This window comes from Delphinus delphis, chromosome 8 (genome assembly GCF_949987515.2).
Source record: "Delphinus delphis chromosome 8, mDelDel1.2, whole genome shotgun sequence".
Classification (NCBI taxonomy): Eukaryota; Metazoa; Chordata; class Mammalia; order Artiodactyla; family Delphinidae; genus Delphinus; species Delphinus delphis.
Genome location: NC_082690.1, coordinates 19,760,772 through 19,770,617, shown reverse-complemented (window position 1 = coordinate 19,770,617; position 9,846 = coordinate 19,760,772). Strand labels below are relative to the sequence as shown.

At 40.1% G+C, this 9,846-nt stretch overlaps 1 protein-coding gene across 2 annotated transcripts; it reads right to left on the bottom strand.

Annotated features, from left to right (window-relative positions):
* Positions 1 to 1,747: 1,747 nt before the first annotated feature.
* C8H11orf71 (chromosome 8 C11orf71 homolog) lies at positions 1,748 to 9,761 on the bottom strand. Of its 2 annotated transcripts, none has more exons than XM_060017927.1 (2): positions 8,943 to 9,761; positions 1,748 to 2,860 (listed from the first exon to the last, which is right to left on the bottom strand). In XM_060017927.1, the coding sequence occupies exon 1, from the start codon at positions 9,608 to 9,610 to the stop codon at positions 9,215 to 9,217; it is 396 nt and encodes a 131-aa protein (XP_059873910.1). In that variant the 5' UTR covers positions 9,611 to 9,761; the 3' UTR covers positions 1,748 to 2,860; positions 8,943 to 9,214. The 2 variants fall into 2 exon arrangements, with proteins under 2 accessions (XP_059873910.1, XP_059873911.1); XM_060017928.1 differs by lacking the exon at positions 1,748 to 2,860 and adding an exon at positions 2,870 to 4,783.
* Positions 9,762 to 9,846: the final 85 nt, after the last annotated feature.

Below are 9,846 nucleotides of genomic sequence, written 5' to 3'. Positions count from 1 at the left end.
TTTGATAAAAATTAACAATTATTTTGTAAATTCAGAAAAACAGAATCAGCATATATTATACAAAATGTCATCACCCAAAAATCACATTTTGGCACCATTATTCCTAGTCTTTTCTCTATATATTTTGTTTATATAGGTTAGAGCATATCATATATACAATTTTACATCCAGCTTTTGTCATATATAACATAAATGTCATTACACAAATAAATTCCTATGTTATCTAAAACTTCATATTTGAACGGATAAATGGAATGCCATCTTAAATCAGAGGTTGCAAGCTCAAATGGTATAAGGGGCCAGGTAGGTAACTAAAATGTGAAATGTAAGGGTATGAGACATAGGGGGTAACTGAAAACATATATCCCACCAAAGGTATTCAAATTTAGTTTTATTTTTAAATATATGACAGCAAAATCAAGTGGAGAAAATAAGCAAGCCACAGAAGAATATGTACAGTATAATACCATTTATATTGTTTTAAAACAGGTAAAACAATTCTGTGTTACACTTAGAGATACACTAGACATGCACATGTAATGAAAGTAGTTCTAAAAAGTAAAGCAGGGAATGCAAAACGCCAAATTCAGGACAGTGATTATGTCAGGTGGGAGGAAGTGATGTGAGCACAAGGTTATCAAAGCGAGATAAACAGAAGAGATTTTTAAGAGCGGGGTAATATTTAAAGTTGGGTAGTAAGCACCCAGGTGTTGACCGAAAAAAATGCACATCCTAAAAGTTGAGAATTGTTTCATTTGGCAGACTTTCTGAGGACTTCAAGCCCCAGAGGCAGCCTCTCAGATAGCTAGCTCTGAGGGACTGCTCTGAAGAGGTAAGGGAGGAGCGAGGATACATAGGAGTTTTGCAATAAAGACCAGGTAGTCAGAACATCAAAAGATTATTGTTAATTAAAGAAAACCAGATATCTCAAGTTAGTGAATTTAGCACTTTTCTATGTATGGGAAGATGTAAGAGTCTGGGCTCACTGAAAACATTCCTTTGATATGCACCTTGGCTATCTAGGGCCAGTGTCCCGTGCTTTCCCATCCTGAGGCTCCTCTGGGTGCACCGTTAGGGGGCTGCAATGGCTAAAGACTTGGCAGTAGGCAGCTGGGTTGTCTCCACCCTGAGTTCCCTTAGGGCTCACTGTTCAGTGTGGCTGCAGTGACCTGATGGCCGTAACATCCTTTGTTTACTGATATGATAGGCAACGTTTTTCATTCACATGGGTATTGGTTGCATTTTACTTACACTGTCTTGTACATATTATTGCATATTTTAAAGGGGAAAAAACGCCCAAACTGCTAGCTAAAGAAAACTTCCCTCTGGATTTGGCCACCAGCTGCTAGCTGGCTACCTTAGCACAAGTAGTATAGCATAGTCACCAAGAGTATGGGCTCTGAGGCCAGGCTGCCTGGTCAAACTTGAATCTCCACTCTACCACTAAACAGTTTTGTGCCCTTGGGCAGTTACTAAAATTCTCTGCAAACTAAGGCTCAAAGATCAAACCCAGCCCTTTGCCAATTTTTATAGAACCTTCCAGCTAAGAATGGATTGTACATTTTTTTTTTTTTTTTGTGGTACGTGGGCCTCTCACTGTTGTGGCCTCTCCCGTTGCGGAGCACAGGCTCCGGACGCGCAGGCTCAGCGGCCATGGCTCAACGGGCCCAGCCGCTCCGCGGCATGTGGGATCTTCCCAGATCGGGGCACGAACCCGCGTCCCCTGCATCGGCAGGCGGACTCTCAACCACTGCGCCACCAGGGAAGCCCTGGATTGTACATTTTTAAGTGGTTAGAAGAACTGCCCTAGACCACTGTTATCGAACTGTAAATGGCTTTGGAAATTAGCTTTTGCTACAGGCTTGATAATGTTTCTCAATGAATTAAACGTAAAGCTGTAAAGCCAAACAGCATTTCTACACCATACCTATACTGTGGTAGACTCATTTCAACAACTAACCTTGTTTGAATCACATGCAATCTCAAGCTGGTTTATATACTTTACTATGCTGTTAATAAGTTAAGAAGTAAGATCTCCATATCCAAACAAATTTGCAGTAGATATATTTTCTGAGTTCAGACTACTGTCCAACAGTCTTTTGGGACCTAGATCTAAGTGCAAAGAAAATGCCCGTATTTCAAAGTCCATTTAACTGTGCAGTTGAGGAGTTTCCACCTAAACTTCAATTAAAAGCAATTAATCTACAATGTAATGGCATGCTTAAAGGCAAATATCAGAATTTAATAGAATTGTATAAATGCCTTCCAAGCAATGAATATACTCAATTAAAACCATATGTTCATGGACCGATATCAGTATTTGGCAGTACCCATGAAAAGAAAATTTCAAAGGTATTTTCAAAGATAAAATACATAAAATTCATTAAAAATCAGCATTTTCAGATGAGCATTTGCTATTGATTTTGATGATAGGGAATACCAACTTTGAATTCCAGTTAAGCAAAAAGAATTCCATCTTCTCCTTAACAGTATTAGTGTTACTGAACCAAACTTGGGTCCACTCGCCTGTGCGCAGTAAAGCCAATCTACTGACGCTGGATTGTGGTGAAGGAAAGTGCAGCGTTTATCGTAAATGCGCTAATACAAGCAGGATGGTGGCTTGTGCTCTAAAACCCCAAACTTCCCAAAGGGTTTCAGCAAAGCATTTTTAAAGGCCAGGTGAGGGAGGCGGTGGTCACAGGGTATGTGGTCAGCTCATGCACAATGCTCTGATTGGTTGATGGTGAGGTAACAGGGCTGTGTCACAGGGGTTAACGTTATCAATCCTCAGGTTCCAGTAGGTCTGGGGCTCAGGATCATCAAGTAGTTAATTTCTTCCATTTGTTGGTGGTTTTAGCATCTGTAAAACAACTCAGGAAGTGTGCATCAGTTACTATTATCTAGGTACTTCAGAGAGGATCTAAAGCAGAGGTTATAGGGGAGGAGTCTGTCCTGGGAAGGCCCCATAGGGTCCTCCCTGGTTACATTAGCATTACAAAAAATTGTATCAATTATTATATTTTGAAATTCATCAATACAAATTTTGCAGAAATTTTTCTTGTTACATAAATACCTACATAATAGCCTCAATTTTGCCTCTTGGATTACAAAGTCTAAAATATTTACTACCTGGCTTTTTATAGAAAGTTTGCCAATCCCTGTCATAGAATGACTGTGAGGATTAAATAAAATAATCCTTGTGGAAATAATCAGTAGTGACCTGGCATGTAGTAAGCACTCTTTTTTTTTTCTTTTTTTTCCTTTACCTGTCATCTATTTTGGACACATAGTTTCCCTATTTTAAAAATTATAGGTAGGGGGGCTTCCCTGGTGGTGCAGTGGTTAAGAATCTGCCTGCCAGTGCAGGGGGACATGGGTTCGAGCCCTGGTCCAGGAAGATCCCACATGCCACAGAGCAACTAAGCCCGTGTGCCACAACTACTGAGCCTGTGCTCGAGAGCCCGCGAGCCACAACTACTGAGCCCATGCGCCTAGAACCTGTGCTCCACAACAATAGAAGCCACTGCAATGAGAAGCCCGCATGGCAACGAAGAGTAGTCCCCTGTTCGTAGCAACTAGAGAAAGCCCACACGCAGCAAAAAAGACCCAACGCAGCCAAAACTAAATAAATTTTAAAATTAATTAATTAAAAAAATTATAGGTAGGGAAAAAATTAATACATTAAATATTTATGTGCATAAATATTTGTCCACATCCTGTATTAGGTTATGTTCCTAGAGGCAGGTTGATTTCAAATCAAAGCACACTTTTAAACAAAACTTATTACTTTTTTACTTATAAACTGAGGTGTTTATTTAATATAGTGAAAAATTAGAACAATACTAAATACTCAGCTCTTGGAGAATGGTTAAATAAATGGTATAGTTATAGGTCAGAATAATATTCACATTTGGCCTCCAATTAAAATACAGAAAGTGAAAAGAGTGTAGTTCTCAGTCTAACAAGATAAAACCAGGTAAGCTACAAAGGCATGGCTTTTTTTTTTTTAATTGAAGAAAGCTTATTTTATCTTATCACAATTACTCTTATTCCTGCACTTGCCTTCCTGGAATGTTCCATTTTGCGATTTTGATTCCAAGGAGAAATAGCCTATCTGTGAAGTTCATTCATTCATTTAACAGGCATTTATGAAATATCTACTCTTTGGGCACTTAATAGGTACGAATAAATACAAAGATAAATTTAGGCAAGTTGTCTGCCCTCAGACAATGTAGTAGGGGAGGTAAGAAATAGATTATACCTCTATCCCTGGAGTTAGGTGTGAAGCCTCACCCCAAATACATGAACAGAGGATGAGGCAGAAGTTTCCAAGGAAAGGAAAAACCAAGGTGCTCCTACAGATGAAGGATAACTAGTTGTTGGGTAGACAGAATATCAGAAGTCACCACACTTTACCAGTTCTGTGAGTCAATACAGTCCATTTTTTGCAACAGTAGAAACTTTAACCAATCTGGATGGATAAAAATTTAACTGGCAGAAAATGAGAAGGACAAGCAACTTAGTTAAAAGGTCTAGGATAGGCATAGACACAGAGGCAGAAAAGAGCAGCAGCCACCCCGGGGAATTAAGAACATGAAAGAAGGCTGGCAATGTAGCTTGGTCAGATTATGGAAAGTCTTAAAAGTCTGTTTATAGAGTGTGCAGTTTTTAAAGCTGCACTGCTTCAGTTACTTTCAGGTCTCTGGGAAGATGAAGACAATTATTTTTCCCCTCTGATTCAGAAGAAGTGTATTTTGAAGTAGGGTTGCCTTCAGATATTCCACTGAAATAAAAGCCAAGTAAACAATGATTTTTTTAACATTATACTATTAGCATACTTAATAACTGCACCTACCCGTATTCATCAGGGGAAGTTCCTAACGCCTTTCCTTAGTAACAATGCCAGTCTTGATCCTCAGTGGCTGGGAATCTGCAGCTGCACGCTTGCCTCCATCCTCCCACCCAACCACCAAGGACATAGACAGGTACCAGAAACCATGTGGAATAAAGATGGGGTTGAACTTTGTCAAATCATGAGTGAGGAAACCAACCCACTTGCATAACTCATAACAATCTGGAAACTTATTAAATTCTGCCACACCATATAAAAATCCATTTCTAATACCTGACGTGGGGAGCCAATGGAGCTTCTTAGGTACGCAGCATTTCTAATTGTTTCTGTAGAACTGAGGCTCCTCAGGAAGATAGGTAGTATGCAAAACTTTTTAATTTATGGACAAATACATTTGTGAATCATTGGTTAAAATGAAGTTACACAGGTTTCCTTTTCTAAAGGAATTATCAGACCCTTTAACATGTTATTACACATTATGGCACCCTAAGAAGGTGATAAAACATGCATTTGTCAATTTTATCGACCTCGTCTTTTTTCCAAAGAGTATCTTGTATTTCTAGTAGAGGTTCTATGGAATATACTATGGGAAACACTGGAAGAGTTTATGGTACTGTAAAGTTATAGTTTAACTATGCGATCAGAGAGCTATGCTTTGGGCTTATTGATCTGGAGCTATATATATTTAGGATGCAGAGAGACAGAAGCAAACAAAACGGGATAGATGTCCAGGTAAATACAGTCCAGGTGATGAAAGTATATATGGAAACATAACATAAATACATTGTGAAGATAAAATGAGCAGGACTTTGCAATCGAATTGACACAGGCGATAAAGATAGGAAATAGGTGGTATGAAGTCGTAGATACTCAAACTTACACATTTGGTTGGCTAGGAAAATGAGAGTACTTTTCATGGAAATTAGGAAGACAAAAGCTGCACCTAAGTGGGATCTAGACAGGTTCATCAAAGGAATAAACGACACAATTTTGTTCGAAATACAGTTGAGCCTCACCATTAAGTCTACCTACTCTTCCCTCCCATAGGACTTTCCTCCTTTTCTTTCTTTTCTTCCTGCTGAGTTACCCCTCTTACAATTAGGCTTAGCACCAAATCTGGCTATTAAGGGAAAATCTCCTTGGCCTCCTTTTTTTCTATACCCCAAATGGGCATTCTTTTTAAGAGTTTTAGAGCTGATGAATAGAGGAAGTAAATATACTAATAGGACTTCCCTTTGACACATACTAGTCAGTTGCTTAGTATGATATAAAAAAAATGGCCAATTAGAACAAAAAGGAAGTTACCATGGCTTTTTAAAAACTTATGGAAGTATTAATTTGGGGGACTATTTTTTGTCTTAGAAAATTCATCTATTTTAGAATGACAACATGCTATACTTAAGCAGTGATATTAAATTAAAAGTAATTTTGTACACTAACATGGATTTTTAATAACATGGACTACTCTTGGGGAAACTTAGTTATTTCATTTAAAGAGGTTTATGTTGGTCCTTGTTTCCACAATAGTCTTTGTGACTCTAGGCAGATGCTGTAACTTGGACACCAGTGCAGATGTTAAGAACAAGGAGAATTTAGACATCCATCGGCTCAGATTTAAAATTATGGAGCATCGGGACTTCCCTGGCGGCCCAGTGGTTAAGATCCCGTACTCTCACTGTAGGGGGCGAGGGCTCGATCCCAGTCCGGGGCACTAAGATCCCACATGCCGCGTGCTGCAGCCAAAAAAAATAAAATGATGGAGCATTAATGTGAACAAGGTTCTCCTCTTAACAAACAAATTTTTTTCATATCATTTTCTTTCTGGCACATATACACTGTTTATTATTCAATCAAAGCCCTACTCCTGATGACCCTATGTGAGAACAAACAGAAATCAAGTCACTCCCACTGGATCCTCTTCCTCTTGTGTGATTTTGTGCACGTTTATGCCAAACTTTTGCTCCTTTGTTTACAAATCTCAGCCTTCTTTCCCTGAAGCTAAGGAATATGGCTTCAAAGGTGTATTTAATGTTGTACCATCTCCTAGGGTGATATGATCCAACGTGGCTGCCTAGGGCAGCCCCTATTTATGCCTATTGCCTAAGCATAATTAATTGATAGCCCGCCTTCCCCTCTCAAGTGCCCTGGTTTACACAGTAAATATGGTCATCCTATGTATTGGATGTATACATCCTATACAAAAATGTATACCTCATTTTTCACTTCTCACCCCCCCAATTCTCCATTTTCAATTTTAATCAAGTTCATGATTTAAGGTATAGAATTAAAGGTTAAATGGGAAAGAACTGAAGAAGTCATTTATAACTTTTCATCTTATAAAATAAGAAGTCTTATTTCATACTTGACAGAATTTAGCCTCTACGTGAACTTTGGAGAGTTATTACCCTGTGAGGTGGTATTTTCCACCATCAGGCATCTCTAAGTTTTATGAAAATCCTTCTTACCGTCAGCCTTAATTTTATTATTCTTTCCCAATCTAAAATTCTTAGCATGTAGGTTTGGGATTCTTTCTCAACCACACCCAGCCTAAGGAATCCATATATTATGAATTAACTTCTTTTCAGATATCTATTGATAGAATAGCATTAGTTAGCTACTATCTTTGCGAGAATTGAGAAAAGTCACTCAAGTCATTTTTGGTGTTTCGTGATTCAAATGAGCAACCTGGGTTGAATGGCTACAAGGCTCTATCTAGCTGTATGACCTTGGAAAGTTTACTTCATCTCTTTGTGCCTTGGTTTCTTGGCAAAAAAATGAAAGCATAATACTTTTGTTATGGGCTGTTGTGAGAACTAGATGACATACATAAAGCTCCATAAGAGCAGAGACCGTATCTATCTTGTTCACCACTTTATTCTAAGTGCCTAACATAGTTACTAGCAGGCACAGTTACTAGCAGGCACAGAGTAAGTGCTCAATAAATATCTGAATAAACAATGAATAATCGCCTCTAGCACATTGCCTTGCACATATTACGCATAGCTACTATCTTTTCAAACGATTTTCTTATGACCTGGTTTCCAGACCTCTCACTCTATTGATCACTCTTACAGAAGCTCTCTGGTTTGTCAATATTCTTAAAATGCAGTTCTCACAATTCAATTGTTTGGTGTGTGGTAATTTTGCTTATCTGAACGTAATTACAGACCCCAGTCCGCTGGGAAAAAGCTACACTGCCTGCTTACATAAAGAGTTGCCACTTACAAAACCCACTAGATTTCTCCCAATACCACCCTTTAAACCTTGGAGAATGTATGGTTAAGACAAAATTATGAGCAGATAAGAAGCGATCAGCCAGATAAGGGAAGAACCAGGATAGTGCAGTATTATGGAGAGCCATGGCAACCAAGGTTTATTTTCATCACTGCACCTAATGAACAGTCCAGTGTGGTGATTATTAGCCTCTCCATCTTGAGTACACTCCTTGATCTCCTTGATAGCAGGGCTATGTAAAGTTCATCCACAGTGCTTAGCACTGAGGAGATCTTCAAATACTATTTAATAGTGGAATGGCAAAAGACAAACGAGAAAGTTTAAGGAAGATGCTAGAGTGAACAGATGAGCAGCTTCCTAAGAGGAAACTGTAAGATGAAGGTTTCCAATTTTTGTATAGTTTGGGACAAGATTCAGATTAAGGAAGGTGGGATTGAATGTGAGCAATAAAGTGACAAATATAAGTGTAAAAATTCATTTGGAACTTTTGGCAAATAAAGAAATGTAAATTGGTTTAATAATTTGAGAGAGGAGCAAGGTTTAGGTTTTGCTTTTGTTGTTTTAGTAGAGACTGAAGTTTGTAGATATTCCTTAAGAAAAAGTGGAGGAGGGGAATGGAAGAAGTCTTAAGGACAAGATGATAGAAGTGTTGGGCCATAGGTGGGAGGATATGCCACAGTAATAAACCAACAGAAGTAAAGGCAGAGGGAATAATCTGAGGTAGAAGGGTAGGCATGTAAGGAAACTCGGAATTATAAGTCTCAAAGTAGGAGAATCTGCCAGGGAGGAGGTGTAAGACCTGTGGAAAGCAAGACAAATTTGGATCCATTGTTGGGAGGATAAAAGGATTACTGACCTCTGGGAAGGATGATCCCATCCTTTGTGACTACCTCAAAAAAAATCTCTGCTGCTCCTCCCTTCCGATCTGATCATCATGGCTGTTTAAAACCATCTGAATCAAGTAACTGTAAACATTTTACTTTGCGCTAGGCTAGAGTAACAGGACTACCACGCATTTTTATATTAAACTGAAAAGACGTCCTCTAAAAATAAGACTTCGGTTGCACCAAAAAAGTATTTTAGAGAAGCCTTGTTCACAAGCTGAGGGGCGGAGAAGAGGTATTCATTTTAAGCTGAAAGACGGGCTGCGCTAACACCTCCAAGTGCCACCAGACGCTGTTGCAGGACACTTCTTAGGAGGTCGAGTTTAACCGCACGGCCCGGGTAAGGTGAGAATCTGGCTTGGCGGCTTCGGCTCCGCGCCTCCTGCTCCCTTCCCTCTGTAAAGCGGGACGGGCTCCTGCCGCCACCAGGCGCCCGACGGCTCTCGGTCCGGAAGTTCAGCCGCACAGTGGACCGAAGAATAGGTTCTGGAAGAATCTCCTCGGGACTGATAACGAGGAAGCTGTCTCCAGAGACCATCGCCAACGCTAAGGCCGACGAGCTGAGGTCGCCGTGGGAAGAGCGGTAGGCCACCAGGCCTCTTCGATCGCCGGCAGACAGGGACACATAGTTCAGGGCCATCTTCAAACACTGCCCGCAGTATTTGTGTTACGTCCCACGGTCAAGGCAGACTCTTCGCGGCTCCACTGATCAGTCCAGCCGGTCTCCAACACTGAGACCGACTTCATCGGAAGCCATCACCTGAGCGTCTGCAGATCAAAGACCCACTTTAACCCAGCGCTCTCCTCCTGAGCATGCGCAGTCCGTCAACGCACGTTGACGCCGCTGAGAGCCGACGTGATTGACGTTTACGTCTG

What these genes read in the sequence shown, in the direction of transcription:
- C8H11orf71 (XM_060017927.1), bottom strand. Translation starts at nt 9,610, where the DNA reads ATGGCCCTGAACTATGTGTCCCTGTCTGCCGGCGATCGAAGAGGCCTG.